This window comes from Periophthalmus magnuspinnatus, chromosome 6 (genome assembly GCF_009829125.3).
Source record: "Periophthalmus magnuspinnatus isolate fPerMag1 chromosome 6, fPerMag1.2.pri, whole genome shotgun sequence".
NCBI lineage: Eukaryota > Metazoa > Chordata > Actinopteri > Gobiiformes > Gobiidae > Periophthalmus > Periophthalmus magnuspinnatus.
The window spans coordinates 7,747,477-7,772,706 of NC_047131.1; the positions used below are offsets into that span (position 1 = coordinate 7,747,477).

The window sequence follows — 25,230 nt, forward strand, 5'->3', positions numbered from 1 at the left end:
AATTGACTCCATCATGGCAAAATCTATTTTTTTTTTTATTTTATTAGTTTTTGCATCCTTCAATTGTCAGAATCCAGCCTAACTTTTAGTTGTTTGCAAAATAAAAATAAAAAGTGAAAGTACAGTTATATTGCTCATGTAGTCAATTATAAGTGCAAGAAAAATGGTAGTCGTATTTTTATATAGCGCTTTTCCACTTTCAAGGCCCTCAAAGAGCTTTACATCAAGGAACGACTTACCCATTCACCCACACATTCATACACCAGTGTACACAGACACTGGGGGCGAGGTGGGTTAAGTATTTTGCCCAAGAACACAGTAACAGCATTCACCACTCTGCCAACTGAGCTACTGTACGGCTACCAAATTTGCAATGCAGGTTTAGTAGAATTTTATATCAGTATTTTTTATAAAATTTTAGAAATGTAACTGTTTAACACTGAATTTGGTTACTTGAGTTGTTGTAAATGACAGTCTGCTTAATCTCTGACATAAAACCTGTCAGAGGTGATACAGTGTCTCTGTGTAGGTTTATTCAGGAGCAGACACACGGGCAGCAGTGCACTGGGATAGTTGTGCTCATGCTGTAGATTACTTGATTTTAAATGTTATGCTAATTACATGGTCAGAATACTCAGTAACAAGTACATTTTGACAAATCCTCTTAAAAGTAACAAAAAACCCAAAATGTACACAGTTACAACATCTACAGTATTTTACTACCCACCTCTGGATTTGACCGACACTAGGGAGACCAAATGTCCCTATTTACCTGGGACAGTCCCTGTTTTGAGCCCTGTGTCCCATGTCCCAGCAGATTTATCCAAAACCATGGACCACCAAGAAATGTCCCTATTTTTGACCAATTTGATACCCACCAACAGTAAAAAGGGGAATATGCTGTCTACACTAAAACACAAAAAACAAGCTTGAAAATGACCATAAGGCAAATAAATAAATAAATCAATAAATAAATCAATAAATAAATGTAAGGTCAGAAGTCCCTCAGATTATATAATAACACAAGTAAATCGAGAATTGACAATGTTACGTGTTCTTTCCACTATTTTATGTATACCAACATCTTAACCTGGATGTGTCCCAGACTAGAATAAAATCATAAACATCTAACAAAGGCGAACATTACAATCGAGGCAATCAATAATTTTGCTGTCCTCCCTCACTTCTCCTTTAGATGTCAGTGTGACTCCACGTGTCACAGGAAACCCGGAAGACAAAGCGGAAGTGACGTAGTTTGTTTATGATGGCGGCTCTGCTGTGAATGAAAAGCTAGAAACCCGTGAATCTTTGAATAAAACTAGAAATAACAATAATTAAGGTACGTATTACATCCGTGAGAATATTCCAACGCAGTTTTATGCTTGCTAAATAATCTTACTTTATAAATACACGCCGTGATAAGCTAAATAGTTAGATGAACATATTGTGCACAGGAAATTATACTTGTACATATTGATTCCCGTTTTAAGTCCGAATATATATTGTTTATACTGTAGTTACTCGGGTCTTAATTTGCTTTATTTTCTTAAGCTTGATCAAACTGAAGTGGCTTGAGTTATCACCAGGACCAAAACAATGAGCACTCAAGTAAGTAAAATGTCATAAACTACACGTGCAAGCTACATATCTGCAACATTTTAATTTATTTGTTCTGTTTCTGATATTAGTACAGTATACTTTTCAAACAAGAACATGGTAAGTGGTTTGCATTACCTGATTTCTAATAGAGGCATTTGTTAATTAAATTATGCTGAAATGATCTAATAAAACGTGTAATTTTCACAGCCCACGACGATGCCATTTGGACGGCAGCTTGGGGGAAAAGTGAAGCAGATGGATCAGAGACTATCGTCACGGGGTCTCTGGATGACATGGTGAAAGTCTGGAAATGGTAAACAAAAATAATAAGAAATCAGTGAAAATATAACACCCCCATAATGTGAATATGTAGTCATTTCTGCTCAAGATTCAGTTTGTTACTGTATTGTGTAAAGAATGTATGTTAAACGGTTTCTATCATCAAGCGCGGCACAGTAACCATTATATTGTGAAAGATAACATATATTAAACATAGGTCCTGAGACCTATTCAAGATCATTAAAGATTCCTTCTTCAACTTTTCTGGTGGGCAGTCTTGCTGCCATTTATGTTATTAGTTTTTCCAGATTGTTCTACAGTAAGGCATTAAACATATCAGTCTTGCATTTACACAATTATAGATATTCTTAATGTTAAAAAAACAACAACAGTGGGTTTGCCTCTCCACTGTAACTTAGCCCTGTTGTGAAACTTACTTGTTTCCATGAAGATGGATAAGTTACATAGTGCATCTTTAATAAGTGTTTAGCAAGAAACTAGTGATGGTATGTATTTGGAAACAGTTGCATATTTTTATGTTAGTTTTGGTAATATTAATTCTTTACTGTTTGTTGCAGAATATTGTTTAAGCATGACATAAAGTTGTGCCTATTATTAATGTATTATCAAATGTTACATAATATCACGTTTACCACAATATACAACATGTACCTAGAATGCTCTACAGCTAAACGTATTGTATTATTGTAGGTCTGATGAGAAGCTGGAGCTGCAGTGGACTCTGGAGGGGCATCAGCTCGGGGTGGTCTCTGTCGACATCAGTCACAATGGAGCCATCGCTGCCTCCAGCTCTTTAGATGCTCACATCCGCCTCTGGGATCTGGAGTCAGGCAAACAGATCAAGTCTATGGACGCCGGACCAGGTACAGCTCTGCCATCCCACATGGGGTTTAGTGTAGGGAAGTAATTGTTGGGAATACGTGTACGGAGAATATTTATTCAGAATACAAATTTCAAGTACCTGTATTCCAATATGGTTCCTTTTTCATTTGGTGGTTTTCAGAATACTGTTACATTTCTAAAACCAAAGGAATACATGGTGGTATTTTATCATGCAATTTAGACTTCAGATTGCACATAATCAGTGGGAAAAATGGAAAACACTGCCCTTGTGGTGAGTGCATGTGTAATTTTTCCCTCTCCAATGAATGATAAATAAATGCTTAGCAAATAGTGACACAAACATGAAGCTGTTTTTTTTTGTTTGTTGCATCTTTACCTTATAATTTCAGTGCAATTTGATGTAAAAGTATTCTAAGTGTTCAGAATACAGCACTGTGATTGGACCATATTAACGGAATACATTTCAAAATACATTTTAATGCAACTAAATGTAACTAAATCCATTTTAAAAGTATTCTTCCCATCACTGTCTATTTCAACCAGCGGGACACACTGTTAACTTTGGGTCACATAGCAGCTGTTAGTATGCTACTTTTTATTCTGCGTCAGGTTTTCAGTTATTAGTGGTTTTCAGATTCTTGAATGTGACAATGTTGTACTCTCAGATGGACGGCAAGAGCCAGATTTCTCTATTGATGACATTGTACTTTGCCATAAAATATCTAAAAGGTAAATTTACTACTTATTTACTTAGTATTGAACCTGATCATTTTTATTAGTGATTAGACCAATTAATACCTTCAATTACAATGAAAATCTGCAGTTAAACAATATAAATTTTAGCTGCCCCCATCTGTATTAAATATTATTGGCCTATAGAATGTGGTGATGTCCTCTGAAAACCAGCAATAAACAAAAACGTAAATACTGTATCGTTCTTATGTACGGAAACACGCTGACACACTTATGATTTAATATGATTTCTAATTACTAAAAGTGAGTTATTACTTATATATTACCACAGGTTTTCATCATTGTATTTTTTCTGCAGTGTTTCTGTTACTATAAAGTAAAGTCTTGTTGTTGCTGACAGCTCCATTTCCCTGTGGTGTAGCTTAGTGATCGTTTCATTTTCTCCCTTTACCTCTGTGCAACCCTGAGCTCAGAGACTCATGTGTGAAACAAACTGCACTCACCCAGATGCCCTGTCAGCTCCAATCAGTGCTGCTTCACTGCTCCCACTATAGGTCACTCTCTAAAAAGGGTCCATAGAGAGAAAAGGCCAGCGAGGCCACAATAATCAATATAATGGCTGAAAGTGACAGTTTAAAGGAACTGTATGTAGTTTTCACTCTTACTGTTTTATAAAAGGCATTACAATTACATTACAACTGAACCTGGGTTGGTAGTGCCACGTTTTTCTCAATACATGGACAGCATATGTAACAGCAGCAGTGGCACTGATTAACCCCTGCAGGTGCTGGAGTTTGGGTAGTGAGGATTCAGATCAGAAAGAATCATTTTCAGGTTTAAAGCAACTGGATTTCAGCATTAAAACTGGCAACCCAAATGAGAGAAGTACCTTCTGCTTTCTGATTGGATAATCGTTAAACATAAACAGTTTGGCCATCATGTCCAATCTTTTTGTAATTAAGAATAAATCAGCATTGTTATCAATAAAAGATATATTTGTTCTGAACCTGTCTACCTTGTATATGGGAACATAGACAGGTCATGTTTATGGAAATTAAAATCAAAATCTTATATACTAACCTCCAGCAAGATGGATTGTCATGATAATTGTGAGTTCACAAATTGATGAGGATCCATCTTGAGAGACTCTTGAGAGAATCTGTAAGGTTAATTAGACAGAAGCACTTTGTGCTTCCCCTCTGCCATCAGCCTGTCAGTTGGCACGTTTACATGCTAGACTAGCACATGTGCACTGTCTTATATTGAATAAAATAAAGTTGGACCCTAATTTAACCAAATAATATGTTTGTACTGTTACTTTCAGTTGATGCATGGACAGTCGCCTTCTCTCCAGACTCCAAACACATTGCCACAGGAAGTCATCACGGAAAAGTCAACATTTTTGGTGTCGAGAGTGGCAAGAAAGAATATTCTCTGGACACAAGAGGGAAGTTCATTCTCAGTATAGCATATGTAAGTGTCCTCTATAATATGTAAAGGTGCATTGTAAAACTTTTCTGGTGGGGGGACGCTACCAGTTTGTCTCCATTGGGATGTTACTACTTTGCCAGGAGTTTTCCACAGTATGGCATTAAAGTTTTTGCATTCATTCAGTTACATGTGCTTTCATAGTTAAAACACCTTGAAAAACATACATTTTTATCAAAATGTTACTGGTCAGATCTGATCTGACCAGTAACATTTTATAACCTCTACACTATTTACAGTCTCAATAAAGCATGAACAAAGGCTTAGTAAACAATTTATTCATTATGAATGAAGTCTTTGTTTGTGAATTATTATGGCTGATTAAGGTTCAGTTACCAGTAAGTTTAATGTCATACTGTGGAACATTCCAGACAAAGGACTAACATCTCTGTAGAGACATGCAGGTGACGGACCCTCCACTAGAAAATTTACATAGTGCAGCTGTATTGATTCACAGATATGTTCTTGTGTTACTTAAATGTGTTTATGATCTCTGTGATGTGTCTGTGACATTTCTTTAGAGTCCAGATGGGAAGTATTTGGCCAGTGGAGCCATTGACGGGATCATTAACATTTTCGACATTGCCACAGGAAAACTGCTCCACACGCTGGAAGGTAACGCTCTGACGTTAAGAAGTTTTAAACATTAATTTATTTTACTTTGTAAATAACATGTAACAAAATAAGGATATAATAGAAAAAGGAAGGTGCAAGAAGAGGCAAAAAACCCAACAGGGCTCATATTAACCCCTCCACCTTTTACATATACCTGTGCATAGATGTAAAATTACATAGATGCACCATACAAGATTCATTCAGTTCAAACAGAGATAAAAATACAACATATAACAATTATAGACTATATATATAAATGGGCATAGCTAACCTGCTAGCCGTCAAATTCCAAATAGGAAGTGATTATGGGTGTGCTTCCGGCTCCATCGACTCAGGCTCCATTTCACTTTCTATTGAAAAACTCGCCCCTCTCTCTGCTGTTGTCAGGCTCATCATTTTGGTCTTAAAATGTTTGAATTAACTCACTCTACATGATCCTGTTATTTTTATTTTGCTATTGAGTCCATAAATCAACATATGCACATTAATAACGGAAAATCAGGCACCATTTTTCCCCGAAGGTGGCGGATCTTCCACCAGAAAGGTTACATAGTGGATCTTTAAGTAACATGATATCCTCTGCAAACAGATATAATGTTTTTATGTAAAATCTGCTAATCCTGTAGTTCAGACCTCATAAACATTGCTCAGAAATCTAAAAACTTCACTAAAAATACAAATCAGTAGTATATATTTATCCAAAATAATAAAAATAATCCTCTTGTTTTTAGGTCACGCCATGCCCATCCGCTCCCTCACCTTCTCCCCAGACTCTCAGCTCCTGGTCACAGCCTCAGACGACGGCTACATCAAAATCTATGATGTGTGAGTTCAACATTCTGCACTGTTTAACTACGGCAAGCTTTAGATCCATGGCAATATGATATAAAATGTGTAATATTTGTACAGGAACAAGTAGCCTTATAAAGTATGTCTCTCCAAAGCCCCATGGCCTTAGGACAGTTGACAACAGTTACATCTTTGGGGTTGAATAATGGCACCACTTTCTGAAGCTATTGTGAAAAAATAATGTCTTTTGTTTGTTTATACAGACAGACAAGACATTGACCTTTGTGCAGGGTTTGTTTCATGTGGATAGGCCTAGTAATTACACAGATATTAACAATAAACTAGGTCAACAAATCTACAGTCTGGCATTTAAACAGGAAATTAAACCACATAATAGGCTTTGTGCACAGCAGCAAGCTAGCTAGCTCACTGTGTCTCAAAGTGTATGCTAACTTTTATTAAAAGCGTAAAATATAAAATCAACAACCTATTAAAATTCAAATTCATTAAAATAAATACTACCAGACTGATTTTAAAGGTCTTCAGTTTGTGGTGCTGTTTTAATATTTATTATGGCTCAAAAATTAGAATTAGCGTTTGCATTGAGACACAAACATGTCTCTTTCTAAACACAGAAGTGTCTCTGATGAAGTATTCATTTTATTTGTGTAGTGTTTAACATGTTGTCAGTGACATCTTTAATCGTGATATCTTAACCTTCATTTCTTAATCTCCTTTTCTTGTATAATTTTGACATATCTCTTTGCAGACAACATGCTAATCTTGCCGGCACTCTGAGTGGACATGGATCGTGGGTTCTTAATGTAGCCTTTTCACCCGACGACACACACTTTGTCTCCAGGTAAAACGTTTCAGGAGCATTTCAGTTTCGAAACCATACTGTAAAAAACTCTGTAGTGCCTCAGAACCTTTTGAAATAGATCATTGGTTCAAAATGACAATAAAATAAAGCATATGCAAATGACATCACAACGTTTATTAGTGAGTGGCAAAGGTGAGTTATGACATTTTCTCCTGTAAAAGCTCAAAATACAAAATCTAAAATGTTATAGTTTAATAACAAATACGAAAGTCTAAGCTTTATTCATCACTGATAGGAAATTATATTATATACACTTCATCACAATGATTAATTGCAATAATAGTAATTGTATAACTGTAATTGTATTTTGATAATGTTAAAAAATAAAATAAAACAGTAGCAATTTGTATAGCACAATTTATACACAAAGTAATTGAAAGTGCTTTACAGAATAAGACATTAAAATTACACAACAAATCAAAACATGAATAATCACAAAATATATATTAAAAGTGAAGAATGCAGAATAAAACCTTACATAAAAACATAAAAAAAATAGCTGGACTCTAAAGGCTCTAAACCATATGCCAAAAGACAAAATGTAATAAAAACAATAAATATAAGAAATAATTCACTTTTGTATTCTAATTATTCTATATCTAGAATACATTTTATAACAGTGTATGATAGTATCTGTTGTCCTCTCCTCCTTCAGCTCATCTGATAAAAGTGTGAAAGTTTGGGATGCCAGCTCCAGAGCCTGTATCAACACTTTCTTTGACCATCAAGACCAGGTAACCACGACAACAATGTCATGAGTGAATTAGGCCCAGCTTTATTAATACATCCATTTAACCTTATTATTAAAGAAAACACATTGTGCTTGCTCTGCTATATACCGTAGTTATAATCTATGACACTTGTGGATTATAAAGTTTTATATTGCACAATTTAAATCACAATATTGATTACTTAATAAAAGAAACAAGTCCATCAACATCTGGACTGTAAAATTGTGGAACCCGATGAGAGCTGACGTCACCGTTAACGTCATCAGAAGTTCCTGTGGATAGCTGCAAGAGCACACTAGCGAGCAGTAAATTAAAAAAAAAATTGTGTCAAAATGGCTTCCCAATCCTGTGTGTATCACTGATTAAGTATAGAACAGTGGCGTGGGGCAGTGGAGGTGAAAACAGGGGTTGATCGGAGCAATGACGTCTTGAATACAGGAGAATAAAGATTAGATTAAACAAACATGCACGACTCACTCTAATTACAACTTTGAGAGAGTGAGAGGAAGTGACTATAGTGTGGTTAAAAGCTCGGAAAACTCCATTTTGCATAATATGTCTGGTTTAACTTCATGACATGTTGCTTTCTCAGGTTTGGAGTGTGAAGTACAACAGCACAGGCTCAAAGATCATCTCTGCAGGAGACGACCGCTCCATCCACATCTATGACTGCCCCATGTGACACAGGCGGCTCAGCAAATGCCACCAAACCAGAGGCTTTTTGGAGAGAAAGCTGTTCATGTTTGACAGATCCAGTTCATGTGTTGGGATGTTTTGCACTGGCCCCATTTGGTCAAATAAAGTTTTTCTTTTTGTACATTTTGTCGTTTGATCATTTTATAATAATTTCCTTTAGATATTCATTCCATCTGGAGCCCTAATTTTCTGAAATGCTTTCGAAAGGTGTCTATTTTGAACCAGTGTGGACCACAGCGTAATATTAATAATAATAATAATAATACACTTTAATTATATAGTGCTTTTCAAGATACTCAAAGACACTTTACATAGAAGAACAATTTAAAAAAAGAGATACACATATACAAACATTTAAAATCAACACTCATAATAATTAAATATTAAATATTATAAAATTATATTAAAAAACAACTAATATTTTGTATGTGAATTGAGTTTTCTTTTCTTAATATCAAAAATATTAATAGTTGTGGGAACACTAGACAGTTTCTTCAAGTCATTAGACAGTGTATAATCTTGTGCTCCCCTCAGTGGCAAAACAGAATAACAAAACACAAAGACACTCTTTACAAACTTTACATTTAAGAATCATACGTCTTTTATTCCAGGTGTTCAATGTTTAACACATGAAACTGGACATTTACACATCTTCAACTTACATTTAGATAATGACAGATTTTCTAAAACTATGTACAATATCTTTAAAGTTGGACTATGTAACTTTTCAGGTGGATGGTGTACTTGTCTCCATGGAGATGTTAATGCTTTATCTGGAATGTCTCATGGTATGACATTAAACTTGCAGGTCAGATTTTCAATTCAATAAACTAAACTAAAACTAAAGTATTTGTAATTGAATAAATACATAATAGATCAGTTTAATAACTGTGGAACATTCCAGGCAATATCATCTCCATGGAGACTAGCAGGTGGCTGGGCCTCAGAAAAGCCATCAGAAAAGTTACATAGTGAACTTTTAATTTGTTGTGATAGTTGTGCTTGTAAAACTGGTTGGCTCCATTTCTAACAGAAATAGGATGTTGGCAGTGCCGGATTACATTAAACATTGTACTTACATTAGACACTGTTCAAACGCTGTATTGGCAGTGAGATTCTTCAGTACAGAGAAATATGGCTGGGTTTCAGAAGACATTACAACATTCTATAGGCCGATAGTTCATACAGATGGAGGGAGTCATTATACAGCTCAAGTTTTAAATCTACCTACATGACCAGTCAAAAGATTGGACACACCCTCTTATTCAGTGTTTGTTTTTTGTTTTTCTCTACTATTTTCTACATTTTATATTAATACAAAAGATGTCAAATATATGGCAGAATATATATGGAATTATGTAGCCAAGAAAAAAGTTAAATAAATCCCTAATTAAATATATAGGTATTTTTTAAGTCCTTGAAGTATCTACCCTTTCCTTTGTCGACACTGCTCCAGACCCTTGTCCTTCTCTCAATGAGCTTCATCACAAAGTCTTGAGAAATGGTTTTCACTTAACAACTGTCGGGGTCAAAAAATGCCAAAAGAGTGGCTATATTTATTTATTTATTTATTAATCTAAAGCATGTTTGGAGTAATTTTGAGTTCATTTTTTATTCGCTACCGTCCATGAGTTCATTTATAGATTTGATGCCTTCAGTGAGAATCTATAGTGTTTATGAACATGGAAATAAAGAAGTGTGTCCAAACTTTTGACTGGTAGTGTATTTATAAAAAACAGTACCCCAAATGCAATAATCTACAACATGTTACACATTAAAATGCTGCTCCAATCATCACCTTTCATTTGGCGAATACAGAACAGTTATTGTAATTGTAATCTCCCCAAAATGAAGAATTACAAACATTGGCCTATAGCAGGGTCATAAGGCTGATATTTGTGAAATTAGCTGCTTTTGTGAAGTTGAATCCTGTTTATGCCATTTTACTCAGCTGAACGGCCCCTTGTCAAATCTGTCGCACTTTCTCACAAAAAATTGGTACATTGGCACATTAAAAGTCACAATTCGCAATATTGTAATTTCACAAAAAAACAGGTACAAGCGACATTACAATGAGAGAAACTTGGAAGCATTTATTTTGAAAACTAGACAGAATTTTACCATTGACCCTAAAGCTGCACTATGGAACTTTTCTGGTAGGTGCTCTATTACAACAGAGAGATTATTGCTTTATTTGAAATGTTCCACAGTATCGTATTAAAATAGTCAAACTCATAGCTGTTTTTATTATTTAAAAAAAAAAAAAAAAACATGTATTTTTTACTGTGACCGGCTCCACCTCTACACAGATCTGACTTATAACTTGCCTTGGTAGTGTCATCTGCTTGTATTTATGGCGGCATGCCAGGGAAAGCAATAGCATCGCCATAGACACAAGCAGGTGGCGGAACTTCTACCAGAAAAGTGCACAGTGCAGCTCTAAGTACCATTTAAGATCTCATAACCTGCTTTTTACAATCTCATTGACCTTAATGTATTTCATCAGCTTTAGGTAGCACAAACTCAATTATGGAATGATTATTTTTTTATATAATCTCAAGTGCAAAAGAAAGGCAATAAGTTGGCATTTAACATAATTAGCGATCAAACTTTACAATAAAAATGATGAGCACTTGATTTGGGTTCAATTGGGCATGTCCATTATCATTTCGGTCAAATTAGAGAGGGATGAGCGGTATATAGAACCCTACGGGGGATTCACTGTTTTTGAAAGAAATATCTAAAATAAAAGTCTTATGGTTTTAAGTGCTTTCAACTGACACCTATCACCTCTTTGGGGCTGAATAATGGCACTGCTTTCTGGAGCCATTGTTTAATGTGAATAGGACCAGTAATTATGGAGATATTAACCATAAACCAGGTCAACACATCTGTAATCTGATAGTTAAACAGTAAATTCCACCATAGAATTCTGACCCTTCTCCACCTCAGGTTAAACTAAAGGAGTTGTGACATGTTGCAATGTTGTGAATCCAACCTATTAAGAACTAGTGAATCAAAACTAAATTATTTTCACAGTCTACATTTAACTGGTCAAAATTGGTTCATGGTGTAAGATCATCATGTCTAATTTAAGTTGATTTAATAAACATTGCCAATATCTTTTTCTTCTTTGGACTTCACAAAATAAGTTTAAAGATTTTTTTCATGGGCTTTTTAACATTAAAATTAAAGTTTGGGTACCTCATTGTGTTTTGTTTATTCACCCCATGAATTATATTAAGCAGCACTTTGTGTCACAAACACAGCGATGCCAACTTAAGGATAAAACTTTGGCAACCATCTTGACTCAAGTCTGATTCTCATTGACAGCCTTAGGGACCACCTGCAGGAGCATCTGATCCCAGTTTGTAACTCTTTATTAAAGGAACTGTATGTAACATTTTGATGTTAAATCCCATAAACCTGACCTATCTGTGTCCCCATATATGAGGTAGACATGTTCAAATGTTTATGTAATAATTTGGGGTTTTGGTTCAAGACGATTATCACAGAAGTCTCTCATTTGTGTTGCCAGTTTCAAAGCTGAAATCCAGTTGTTTTAAACCTAAAAAGGACTCTCTGATCTGAATCCTCACCACTTAAACCCGAGCAACTGCAGCCAATCAGAGAATTCAGGTGGTTCTGACCATGGCCTGTCCATATACTGAAAATGAAAAAAACATCTCCTCTATCTGCAGGTTAAGGCTCTGGCAACCCAGGTTCTGTTATGACTGTAGTACCTTTTTTTTTTAAAACAGTATGAGTGCAGGCTACATACAGCTCCGTTAAATGAAAGTTTATCAAAGCACATCTGACAATACACAGTTTTTTGTGGTCATATTATTTGTCATGTTCTCTGCTTCTACTGGCCACAGCGAAGAATCACTGACTCCATCACACTCCAGTCTGTGCAGAGGCAGTTTACTGGGGGCAAATTGGTGAAGACTCTTGCCCAAGGACACAAGAGCAGTATGCATGGGGCAGTCGTGGGAATCAAACCAACAGCTTTCAGGTTAGTGGTTGAACTCTTGTCTCCGCTCTTGTTGCAAGACTGTACATCCCTTGTTCGACATTTTTATTTCACATTTCACCAGTGTCTCATGTGAATCAGCTCTGCTTTCAAACTTAGTCTCTTGAGGGTCTCGTATCCTACAACGATGAGTACGGATGTGGGGGTGGAGGAGATGACCCGTGCTGAGAGTCCTTTGGTCAAACCCCACATGCCCTCCTCCGCCATCAGCTGCTTAAACGTCCCAATGACCGAAGAACAGCCCTCCACCTGCAGCAACACAGAACAGGTCAGTCTGAAATTTAAATATACTCTACTGGATTTTTACCGTCTTAAAAATGTGAAAAACTGAACTAGTTCATTTTAAACGGTTTGCAGTGATAGAAAGTTATTCCTCACTTAGTTTATGCATTCAGAGCATCCTAATTATTCACCATGATGAGTTTATAAGCATTTTCTACAAATCTTAGAGACCAGAGTGGAGTTTTGTTGTGACGATAAGCTAATAAGTGTGCAACATCAAAATTTGCTTACAGCCTAGTTAACAATTTTGACTCCCCTACATCAAGTGAACAGACTGTATACAAAAGACAATTCAGCCATGGCAAAGGAGAACTGGTCAGTCTGAAATCTAACCATAACAATGTGTACTGCCAATGTCTTGGCTAATTATAGTAAATATATCCATCCATCCATCCATTTTCTTCCGCTTATCCGGGTCCGGGTCGCGGGGGCAGCAGTCTAAGCAGGGACTCCCAGACTTCCCTCACCCCAGACACGTCCTCCAGCTCCTCCGGTGGGACCCCAAGGCGTTCCCAGGCCAGCCGAGAGACATAGTCCCTCCAGCGTGTCCTGGGTCTTCCCCGGGGCCTCCTCCCGGTGGGACATGCCCAGAACACCTCCCTAGGGAGGTGTCCAGGAGCCATCCTGAGCAGATGCCCGAGCCACCTCAACTGGTTCCTCTCGACGTGTAGGAGCAGCGGCTCTACTCCGAGCTCCTCCCGTGCGACCAAGCTCCTCACCCTATCCCTAAGGGTGCGCCCGGCCACCCTGCGGAGGAAGCCCATTTCAGCCGCTTGTATCCGTGACCTTGTCCTTTCGGTCATTACCCAGAGCTCATGACCATAGGTGAGGGTAGGAACGTAGATTGACCGGTAAATCGAGAGCTTTGCCTTCCGGCTCAGCTCCTTCTTCACCACAACGGACCGATACAGCGACCGCATCACTGCAGACGCTGCACCGATCCGCCTGTCAATCTCACGCTCCATCCTTCCCTCACTCGTGAACAAGACCCCGAGATACTTGAACTCCTCCACTTGGGGCAGAGACTCACCACCCACCCGGAGAGGGCAAACCACCTTTTTCCGGTCGAGAACCATGGCCTCGGATTTGGAGGAGCTGATTCTCATCCCAGCCACTTCACACTCAGCTGCAAACCGCCCCAGTGCCTGCTGCAGGTCCTGGCTCGAAGAAGCCATCAGGACAACATCATCTGCAAACAGCAGAGATGAAATCCTGTGGTTCCCAAACCAGATCCCCTCCGGCCCCTGGCTGCGCCTAGAAATTCTGTCCATAAATATAATGAACAGAACCGGTGACAAAGGGCAGCCCTGGCAGAGTCCAACATGCACCGGGAACAGGTCTGACTTACTGCCGGCAATGCGAATACAGCTCCTGCTACGGTCATACAGGGACCGGACAGCCCTTAGCAAAGAGCCCCGGACCCCATACTCCCGGAGCACCCCCCAAAGGACACCACGAGGGACACAGTCGAATGCCTTCTCCAGATCCACAAAACACATGTGGACTGGTTGGGCAAACTCCCATGAACCCTCGAGGACCCAACGGAGAGTATAGAGCTGGTCCAGTGTTCCGCGACCAGGACGAAAAACACACTGCTCCTCTTGAATCCGAGGTTCGACTATCGGTCAGAATCTCTTCTCCAGTACCCTGGAATAGACCTTACCGGGAAGGCTGAGGAGTGTGATTCCCCTGTAATTGGAACACACCCTCCGGTTCCCCTTCTTATACGGAGGGACCACCACCCCGGGGTCTGCCATTCCACTGTCCCCGACCGCCACGCGATGTTGCAAAGACGTGTCAGCCAAGACAGCCTCACAACATCCAGAGACTTGAGGTACTCAGGATGGATCTCGTCCACCCCCAGAGCCTTGCCACCGAGGAGCTTGCTAACCACCTCGGTGACTTCAGCCGGGGTGATGGACGAGTCCGCCTCCGGGTCCCCAGTTTCTGCTTCCTCCTCGGAAGACGTGACGTGGGATGGAGGAGATCCTCAAAGTATTCCTTCCACCGCTCGACAACATCCCCAGTCAAGGTCAGCAGCTCTCCACCTGCACTGTAAACAGTGTTGGTGAAGCACTGCTTCCCCCTCCTGAGGCGTCGGACGGTTTGCCAGAATCTCTTTATGGCCGTCCGATAGTCCTCCTCCATGGCCTCCCCGAACTTCTTCCAACCCCGAGTTTTTGCCTCTGTGACTGCCCGAGCCGCGGCACGCTTGGCCCGCCGGTACTCATCAGCTGCCTCAGGAGTCCCATGAGCCAACAAGGCTTGATAGGACTCCTTCTTCAGCTTGATGGCATCCCTTACTGCCAGTGTCCACCACCGGGTTCGGGGATTGCCGCTGCGACAAGCACCGCAGACCTTACGACCACAACTACGAGCAGCCGCATCGACAATAGAGGTGGAGAACATGGCCCACTCAGAGTCCATGTCCTCAGCCTCCCCCGGGATCAGGGAGAAGCTCTCCCGGAGGTGGGAGTTGAAGACCCCTCTGACAGAGGGCTCCGCCAGACGTTCCCAGCAGACCCTCACAATGCGCTTGGGCCTGCCAGGTCTGTCCGGCTTCCTCCTCCGCCAGCGGATCCAACTCACCACCAGGTGGTGATCAGTTGACAGCTCAGCCCCTCTCTTCACCCGAGTGTCCAAGACACGCGGTCGGAGGTCAGATGACACGACAACAAAGTCGATCAGCGACCTCCAGCCTAGAGTGTCCTGGTGCCACGTGCACCGATGGACACCCTTGTGCTCGAACATGGTGTTTGTTATGGACAAACTGTGAATAGCACAAAAGTCCAATAACAAATCACCACTCGGGTTCAGATCGGGGAGGCCATTCTTCCCAATCACGCCCCTCCAAGTGTCACTGTCGTTACCCACATGGGCGTTGAAGTCCCCCAGGAGAACAATGGAGTCCCCGGTTGGTGCACTGTCTAGTACCCCTCCCAGGGACTCCAAGAAGGCTGGGTACTCCGCACTGCTGTTTGGCCCGTAGGCCAACACAACAGTGAGAGGCCTGTCCCTGACCCGAAGGCGCAGGGACGCGACCCTCTCGTTCACCGGGGTGAACTCCAACATGTGGCGGCTGAGCTGTGGGGCAATGAGCAAGCCCACACCAGCTCGCCGCCGCTCCCCGCGGGCAACGCCCGACAAATGGAGAGTCCAACCCCTCTCAAGAAGTTGGGTTCCAGAGCCCAAGCTGTGCGTGGAGGTGAGGCCAACTATATCTAGCCAGTAACACTCAAGCTCACGGACAAGCTCACGGACAAGCTCAGGCTCCTTCCCCCCCAGCGAGGTGACATTCCACGTCCCCAGAGCTAGTCTCCATGTCTAGAGATCCGGTCGTCGAGGTCCCCGCCTTCGACTGCCGCCCAGATCTCTCTGCACCCGCCCCTCATGGCTCCTCTCGCAGGTGGTGGGTCCACGGGAGGACTGCCCCATGTCGTTCCTTCAGGCTGGGCCCGGCCGGGCCCCATGGGGAAAGGCCCGGCCACCAGGCGCTCGCTGTCGAGCACCCACCCCTGGCCTTGCTCCAGGGTGGGGCCCCGGTACCGCCAGTCCGGGCAACGTAAACGGCCTCGTTGTTTTCCTCTTCATGATGGGCTTCTGAACCGCTCTTAGTCAGACCCGTCTCCCAGGACCTGTTTGCCATGGGTGACCCTACCAGGGGCATGAAGCCCCCGACAACATAGCTCCCAGGATCATTCGGGTGCTCAAACCCCTCCACCACGTTAAGGTGGCGGTTCGGGGAGGGGTATAGTAAATATAGAGATGTATAAATTCTAGCTAAAAGTACGAGTAGTAGTAGTTAGGGCTGCAAGTATTGAGTTTAGTATTCAATTAATCAGTAGTGTAATGTCGTTCTGATACCAATACTTGACCTTGGTGTACATGTCCTTGCCAATACCAAAAACCAGTCTGATACCGCGTAGTGTAAAGAAGCAGACTAAGGCTACTCAATTTTGTTACAGTACAAGATCAAAAAATAACTAATAAAAGTCTATCTCTTAAGAAAATCTAAATGTACAAGAATGAATGAGATTTTAAGAACTAAAGTGTTATAGTCAAATGTATAATGGTCTTGATGATGAGTTGTGCTGATGTAAGCAATTTTACTTTCCTACTTGGTCACTTTCCACCACAGGTTGTGAATAAAAACAGCAGTAAGGCCTGTAAAAAGATGTTCATTCTCAGAGCATATGGCTAATTATGTGAATTGTGTGAGTGAATGAAGTCTGTGTTAGTCGAGCTGCACTCTCTGTAGTTATTTTACCAAGTTCAGCGTTCACTCCAAAGAAAAAAGTGCGATAAAAGAGCTTTTACCAATATCAATATTGGAACAACCCTACTAGTCAGTGATTATTTATATTGCATATTTAAACTTTTTGAATACATTTTCAACCAAATAAAAAGGTTAATATGGAAATTGTGTATTCTTTTTTGACATTTGGATTTAATAATGCCATCTTCTTTGTTATCTTTTGTTCTAAAGTCTGTATAGTCGAGATAACGATTATGAATATACCTGAACTCTAGCTCGAACCACGTCCATGGGGTTGGTGATGGTGGAGGCAGTAGCCGCAGCCATTGGTCCCGCGATCGCCTGCAGGAGCAGATGAGGACAGCTAGAGGGCGCTAGGTTGGACAGCTGCTCTGTGAACACAAAGCCACACGCGCACCATGTAAAAGACAATGATGGATCAACAACAACAGACACAGGACTGCACTTGAATTATATAACAAACAACACTAAAATGGATGGATAAAGCTGTACTCTAACTTTTCTGGAGGCGGGTCCACCACCTGCCTGTCCCTTTGGAGATGTTATTGCTCTGCCTGGAATGTTCCACTGTATGGCATTAAACTTGTCTATCTCCCTAAAGCAGATAGGGCCATCCGGCAAAGTTACAGGTCAGACATTGCTCACTTTAAGAATGTTTTTCGGGGCATTTTTAACGCAATATTAACATCTGTGGTTGAATAAAAGCAAGATCATGCCAGAGTGTGGAAAGTTCTACGCAAAGCAGTATAATCTCTCTATGACCCTACTCCAAAAAAGGTTACATTGTGAATCTTTAAATTATAGCTCAGGCACATCTCAGACAAAACAGATTTAGAAAGAAAAAAAGTTAAATCCAGTCACTTACTCTTCATGCTCATAATTTGGTATAATAACAGACTTTAATAATGTAAAGTTTTGCATTATGCGTGTTCTTTGTGGACTTTATTTAGAAATGTGTCCTTTGTATTTATAAAACACATGATTCACTCACCATCAAAGTAACTGATTAGAGAGAAATTGGTTTATTTACCTGCATAAAAATGATAAAAAGGCCACCAAAGAGCACTGTTGGGGATGTACGTGAGGAGAGACGCCACATAACCCCTATAAAATCCTCTGAATCCATCCTCTGCGAATATCTGCACCGTGATGTCCCGAGTCTGCCCGAAAGTCAGCCCCCTCTTTGTCGCTGCTAGCATCATTTTGGGTTTAACCTTAAAACGACTCAAGTGCTCCCCCTGGCCTTGCATCATCAGGTGCTGGGACACAATGTCTATGGGTATAGTTATGGTCTGAGCCACTAAAGAAGCAGCTCCTCCGGCTATAATGGACTTAACAGTGTTGTCTTGGGAGTAGTTGGAGACGTATTTTCTCACAAGTTCGTATGTAGTGATATACGCTTGTCCTGATACGAGAGTGAATGTGTTGACCATGAAACCGCGGTACAGTCCACAAATGCCTTCGCTTTTCAGTATTTTACAAAAGGCGTCGAACGTTCCGGAGTAGAGGGATTTTCCTTTCTGGACTTGTAAGCGAGTTCGGATCAGGCTGAAAGGATAAACTGTTGCCCGCGTGGTTAAAGTCATGAACACGCCCAGGGAATAGAATTTCCTCTTGTCCAAGTCCTCCCATTCAATGATGGTGAGGGCACCCTTCTGCAGCATTGTGCCCGAACAAAGCAGCACCGGGCTCCTTATAATGTTACATCCAAACTTGGGTTCATTTGTGGTGGTGAATCTCCAGCGTCCATTGTACCTGTAATACAAAAAATAAAAAGAATTAACAATGAATGAGTTTCAGGTTTGTTTTAAATTGTTTAAGGGCCTATATTACACTATTTTCTAGTCTATGTTATAATGTTGTTTCCTCATCAAAAACAGACCTGAAGACATGCTTTATTTCATTCACATGTTTAACACACAAATCCTGCATATTTAGTCATAGTTCTTCTATCAAACAGAAAACACTCTGTTCCACCGTGTGATGTCATATGGTAATACAGGAAGTGCTCCACATATACCATCACTAGAATCATTTGGAATTTCCCTACTAACTTCTCTACTAAACAAAAGATATTACATAGCTATTAGCTTTAAAACTACCACTACATGACATCACAATGTGGAACAGAGCATTTTGAGCTTTGGGGATATAGATAGACTAATAATAAAGTGTTATTCAAACATGTGTGAATGAAACAAAACACAACTCCAGGTCTGTTTTGAGGGACATGGCTTAAAGTTCTCAAGAGTCCATTTTTCTGCAATATATTACCTTTAAAGCTGAAGTACATAATTGTTTTTGTATATTGTAGAGGCAAGACATATTTTAACCGGATAAAAGTAATAATGTGCACATACTTACTACATATAGAATATTAACAATTAAAGTGTATTCATTAAAATACATTATTTAATCTTTTTATAAGGACACTATTTTTTTTTTTTGTTAAAATGTCTTTTGTAATATGAGTATATAAGAATATAAGTGTTTCATATTGTTTGCTTTGTTGAGGGTGTCCTGCTTTAGGATTGTTATATCAATGGTAAAACTTTGAAGAAAATATAGAGGACAATAATGAACCAGCAATATTTCATACTTCAAAATGTGTTATGACAGAACTACAAGCAACAACTGTTAAAGTCAACAATTCTTTTAATTTGCTCTGTGCACAGCAACCTCACTGTTAGCGTCTCTACTTCCTGTCAAATTTTGTCTGAGCTTTTTTTTTTTTTTTTCGAGTCAGACTAAAATGAATAAATATTTAAAGATCAGGCAGTGGACAGGGAGCTGCAGGCGGACATGTTAAACCCTAACCAAATAAAATGAATACTTCACCAGAGAACACTTCTGCGTTTAGGAAGAAACATGTTTGTGTCTAAATGCTAACGCTAATGCTAATTTTGAGGCATAATAAACACTAAAACAACACCACAAACTGAAATATTCTACAGTTTAAAATAATTTGGTAGTATTTATTTTAATAGGTTGTTTATTTTATGTTTTCCGATTTTAATAAAAGTGACTGTTAGCTTTGAGACACAGCGAGAGAGCTGTGCTACTGTGCACAGAGCCCATTGTTGCAGCCCTAATCTGCATCTAATTGTAAAGCATTTGATTAATTGTTAGCCTGGTGGACAGAGCCTGTGGTGTTGCTATGTTACAATGTTACATTATGGGATGAGCTCAGATTGGCTGTGCTCTGTCCAACCTTCTTCACTTCACCATCTGTAAAACACACCAGTAAAATATCATATCTATATTACCAGCAGCTTTATATAACCAGCTTTATTATGTAATATGCAAACATGATGCATATTGATTCCCACATGTTCCATAACAATGATGGACTTGTTTACCAGGCTGTATCACAAAAGCATAGTGAAAACTGTGTTCTGTTTTATGCTGCGCGATTTGGAAAAAATATGGAATTGCGATTAAAATGGAAACTTTGAACATAGATTGCAAATCTAAACACTTCCAAAAATGACCAAAAAGACCAAAATATGAACTGACAGACGAATACAGTAATCACATTTCAGAACATGTTTATGCACAGTTCTAAACAACAGGGTTGGCAGTTATGCAGAATAAGACAGGTGATTTTGTTGTTTAAGGAGGAAATGATGGTACTAAAAAAACAATTTTTCCCCACTAGAGTTGTCACGATAGACTAGGAATAGACTCAATAGTGATTCTGATACCCCTCTGATCATAATTAAAAACTCTTTATGTGGACAATTGAATGTGATTTTCAACATTAAATGGTAGTACTTTCCTTTATATTCCCATGTGGCCTTATATCTGTGTAATCCCTCTGTGTCAGTGTGTTCCATAGTGGTCCATGGGTGTATACAAGTCTATGTGTCTTATACTTGTTCTGATACAGCTCAAGAACATTCTAAAGCTATTTAGAAAAGGTTCATTTCTGTCCTGTGAATGTAACTTTTTTTTAGTATTGATACCTGCTCAAATGAGTATCTAGTCTCATTACAAGGTTTAATATCGATTAGTATCCGATTTTTGATACTTGACAACCGTATTCCCCACCACATAATATTCAAAGCACCTTTTGTAATGACAGCCTTATTGACTCATACAGTTACAGAAATCTCACACACAAATCATGTCATGAAAATGTCTGTTTATGGTGGCGGTTTATTACAGGGGGAATTCAGTCTTTCTTTGTCGAGTTTAAGCCTGAATCTAACAGACCTGACCTGGCTTGTCCGTCAAGGGTATGTGTTTAGCTGTTTTATCAACAAACATCTGCAAACAGCACAGAGTAGGGCTGAACTGTGTCCAAACTCAGGGCTGCTAAGACAGAGAACTTTCTACAATAGTTACACCCAGGTTTTCATTTTAGCATATATTTGACAATGTAAAGAAAATGTATTTGTAATTCAATGTTTTTGCTTAATGGCCCTGTACCTTGTATTTTTTCTGTGTATTTGAGAGGAATTTTTTAAGAAGCTCTTGAGGTCAAAATAAGACCACTATGTACTGCCTGCATCTAATTATAAAGTGTTGTCTGATTATTATAAAGAGACTTAAACATTGTAATAAGACTTGCTCTAGAAAGTCTCAGAATACTTGAATTGTATTTATACAAAGTTGTCTGCAGTTCCATGAGGGATAAGTAACAGCTAAATAAAGCAGTTTTATCAATTAATATCAGGTATCAGCAGATATTTGAAGCTATATCAAAATCTGCATCGGAACTGAAAAATCTGGATTGGTGCATCTCTTTTTTATAGTCGACTAGTCACAATTAGTCAGTTTATCATTGCAGCATTAACCATATCATTGATATGATTAAAAGGACTCAATCTAGATCTTGATTCATATTTGATTAATTGCACAGTTCCACCTTAAATGGCAAAAAAAAACATTTGGCCCAGTCCCACCCTTGAATATAGCCTGCAATATTCACACCAGTAGTTGATTTTCCTGCTTGCACTCGGTTAGCCCACTGGCCAGAGGAAAGGCCCTGCCTGATCTGTTACTTGTCAACAAAAGTTAAGCTGCATCGGATTTTAGCAATGTGTCGATTTTACAAATATATCAGAATATGCGCTCCACATTGGGCCATTGCGCGTAGCTGAGGCGTCAGAGAAAGTTTACTTCAGACGTGAGCTGCATGACAGGAGCAGGCGAACAAACCATGGAGTTATGACAACTTTATTACCATTGTCTGGATAATAAAGACTCGGATCAAGGTAATGTCTGAGTGTACAGGCCACAAGAGCATTATAAGAGAATGCATACATGTAAATGTGAGGGTTAGCCACAGCTCTACTTTACGAGCCTGTTACTAATTAGACTCAACTCTACTGTTTTTTGTGATCAGTCCAATGAACTGCACTCTTATTTTATATGATTAAATAAAAATACATCAATCATTAATTTCCACCTCACTATACGTCTTGTCATGGCCTATTTCTCCCATTTTAATCATCAATGTGGGGTTTATTTTGTCCATACTCAGCGTGCTATGGAGGCTTGTTTAGATCAAAAAGTGCAAGTTGGGCTGCATCGTTAGCATTCACACTACAAGCGAACCACACTGGTGTCCACATGGAACTGTCCCAAGACCACCTTCTGGACCTTCTTTAGTCTGCACCAAAGCAAACTGGTCTGCTTTCACACCAGCCCAAATGAATCAAATTCGTGTCCACTTAAAGCGGACCAAATGGAGAAGGTATGAAAGCCCCCTAAGAGAAATAGGGGTTTGTTTTCAGACAAATACAGGAAATATGAAAGGGCTTCCTCCAGCTCAAAGTTTCATCATCACTGTGCTAATGGCTGACTTTGCATAAACGTCTTCACTACTGTTACACAACAATGTCCACATGAAAATATGGAGTAGGGGTGCATATAGATAATATATAATACATTTTAGTCAACAGTAGACCACATGGTAATATAAAAGACTATGATTTAATGTTGAAAGGCAGCAATTTTTAGATAATAGAATCTTCTGCAAAACTAGTTATACTGTCTCTTTATGAAAAGGTTGTACCTGTAGTTTAGACCTCTACAAGCATGTTCATGGGATTCGTCTATTGGTTTGTCAGTTCATTAACAGTCTTTTCTCAACTGTTAATGCTCCTGGAGTTGTTTATAATGAGAACTGTGAACAGAATCCTACTTTTAACTTTTTTTTACTTTTGCAGTCCTCTTGTGGAGTATTATTTAGTAACCTATGCAATCTATTCTCTATATCTATCTAGTAATCAAAGAAGTATTCAGTTTTTTTTCTTAAATAAAAGAACAGATATCGGAGCAAAAATACTCAAGTAAAAGTATCACATGAAAATATCTACTTAAAAAGCATTTAAGTACCCGTTTAAAAATGTACTTAAAGAGTAACAAGTAAAGTATTTCTCGCAGAATTTGAGATCCAAGAAAGCTTAAAATGTATTGCTTTGATGAAGATTTGCTCAGAATTTTGTTTGACAGAAATTACTGAATTGATACGTTTTTATTTGTGCATGTTTGTTTGCCCAAATGTGTTAAAAATAAACCCCTCAGGCTTTTCTAGTAAAGTAAATGTAAAAAATATCTATTTTAAAACTGACTTAAATATACATTTTAGGTATTTGTACTTTATTTAAGTACAGTACTTCCTTACATTCCATCACTGATTATCAGTGTCAGCAATTACCAGATGCAAGTTCCTTAAGTTGACCAATAAAGATTTTAACTGCTTTATGATACAGGCATAAATACTTACATCCAAACATTACTCAGCAATAACACTGATGGACAATTGTTTTGTTTAATCAGTGAGGTCTTCAGATCCTGTAGCATACTATTGCACTGCATGTATAAGTAGACCTATTACAAGAATTACAACAAGTTAGTTTACTCACTTTAAGCAGCTTTAACATGGCAAATATCAGTAAATATTATACCATCTGTTTTAAGGACATTGTGTACTTTAGCAACAGGAAACATGTCAATAACTATTTAATAAGGCAAAGTTATGATATCGTGTTTATAACTAGATTGCTTATCCATAGTCCTGACCTGTTACGCCATGCAGAACAACTTGGCTCAAATGATGTTAGCTTTAACTTTGTCAAATAAGGGAAATGTCACCTAGTGTTTGGTTAGCATAAACGTGAAGCTAATCCAGATGTGTACTTTCACTGTCACTTAATGGCAATAAAAAACCCATCCAGGAAGGATTTCATAACCCGGCCGTTGTTAATGTAAAATAGCATCGCGTTTTTTTTCCTTTATCGTCTTCGAAGCGAAGAGAAACACGTGCAATGTCACAGACTGGAGTTAGCCTGCTAGCTCCTGACAGTAAGCTAGCAGTGTAAATAAAGGTGCAAAAGCTAGTATTTAGGAGATTTAACATGGTATTAACCCACCTATGAGGAGAACCATCCCGTCTCTGGAGGTTGCCGATGTCCTCCGCTGGGCTTCCCCGTGTCTGGGCTCCTGTTTACGGCCTGCTCCGATCAGCCTCGGCCTGTGTCTCCCGTCCATCACCAACCACCAACAAGACAGAGGTGAAAGGTGAAAGGTCATCAGATAAACACGGTGTTATTTTAATTTTAAATTATTTACAAAACTTTAAATCATTGCCTGAAAAGTGTTGCAAAACTTTGTAATTACCATTTAGATAAAAACAAGAAAAAATTTTTTTAAAGGCGCACTATGTCACTTCTGGCTAAGGGTTTGCCACCTACTGGTGTCCATGGAGATGTTAATGCTTTTCTTGGACTAGTTCACAGTATGACATTAAACTTATCACTCTCCATAGATGCATACAAGCATCTGAGGTTCCCTGGCAACGTTACAGGTCACATCTGTGGCGAGGCAAACACGCGCACAGTAAGAATGCTTGTTTTTAAAAGTATTTTGAGCAATAAAAACACCTGTAATTGAATACATGCATACATACATGATTAATGCCATACTGTGGAACAAGTCAGGGAAAGCAAAAACATCTCCTCATAGATACACAAGTAGATGGGAAACTCCCCAC

General features: G+C 39.2%; 2 protein-coding genes across 2 annotated transcripts; one reads left to right on the top strand and one right to left on the bottom strand.

Moving 5' to 3' along the window:
* Positions 1-1,229: 1,229 nt before the first annotated feature.
* skic8 (SKI8 subunit of superkiller complex) lies at positions 1,230-8,754 on the top strand. The gene is made up of 11 exons (XM_033968461.2): positions 1,230-1,339; positions 1,552-1,608; positions 1,689-1,716; positions 1,807-1,912; positions 2,590-2,762; positions 4,760-4,908; positions 5,445-5,538; positions 6,270-6,363; positions 7,097-7,189; positions 7,866-7,944; positions 8,534-8,754. The coding sequence occupies exons 2-11, from the start codon at positions 1,597-1,599 to the stop codon at positions 8,621-8,623; spliced, it is 918 nt and encodes a 305-aa protein (XP_033824352.1). The 5' UTR covers positions 1,230-1,339; positions 1,552-1,596; the 3' UTR covers positions 8,624-8,754.
* Positions 8,755-9,217: 463 nt separating this feature from the next.
* slc25a44a (solute carrier family 25 member 44a) lies at positions 9,218-24,766 on the bottom strand. The gene is made up of 4 exons (XM_033968611.2): positions 24,611-24,766; positions 18,259-18,983; positions 17,472-17,599; positions 9,218-12,919 (listed from the first exon to the last, which is right to left on the bottom strand). Exons 2-4 carry the CDS (start codon positions 18,890-18,892, stop codon positions 12,728-12,730), a joined length of 954 nt encoding a protein of 317 aa, XP_033824502.1. The 5' UTR covers positions 18,893-18,983; positions 24,611-24,766; the 3' UTR covers positions 9,218-12,727.
* Positions 24,767-25,230: the final 464 nt, after the last annotated feature.

Coding starts and splice junctions, on each gene's coding strand:
- slc25a44a (XM_033968611.2), bottom strand. CDS start 18,892: ATGCTGCAGAAGGGTGCCCTCACCATCATTGAATGGGAGGACTTGGAC. Junction 17,600..18,258: donor TTTTTATCATTTTTATGCAG/GTAAATAAACCA, acceptor TTGTGTTCACAG/AGCAGCTGTCCAACCTAGCG. Junction 12,920..17,471: donor TGGTTCGAGCTAGAGTTCAG/GTATATTCATAA, acceptor GTGTTGCTGCAG/GTGGAGGGCTGTTCTTCGGT.
- skic8 (XM_033968461.2), top strand. Junction 5,539..6,269: donor ACTGCTCCACACGCTGGAAG/GTAACGCTCTGA, acceptor TCTTGTTTTTAG/GTCACGCCATGCCCATCCGC. Junction 7,945..8,533: donor TCTTTGACCATCAAGACCAG/GTAACCACGACA, acceptor TTGCTTTCTCAG/GTTTGGAGTGTGAAGTACAA.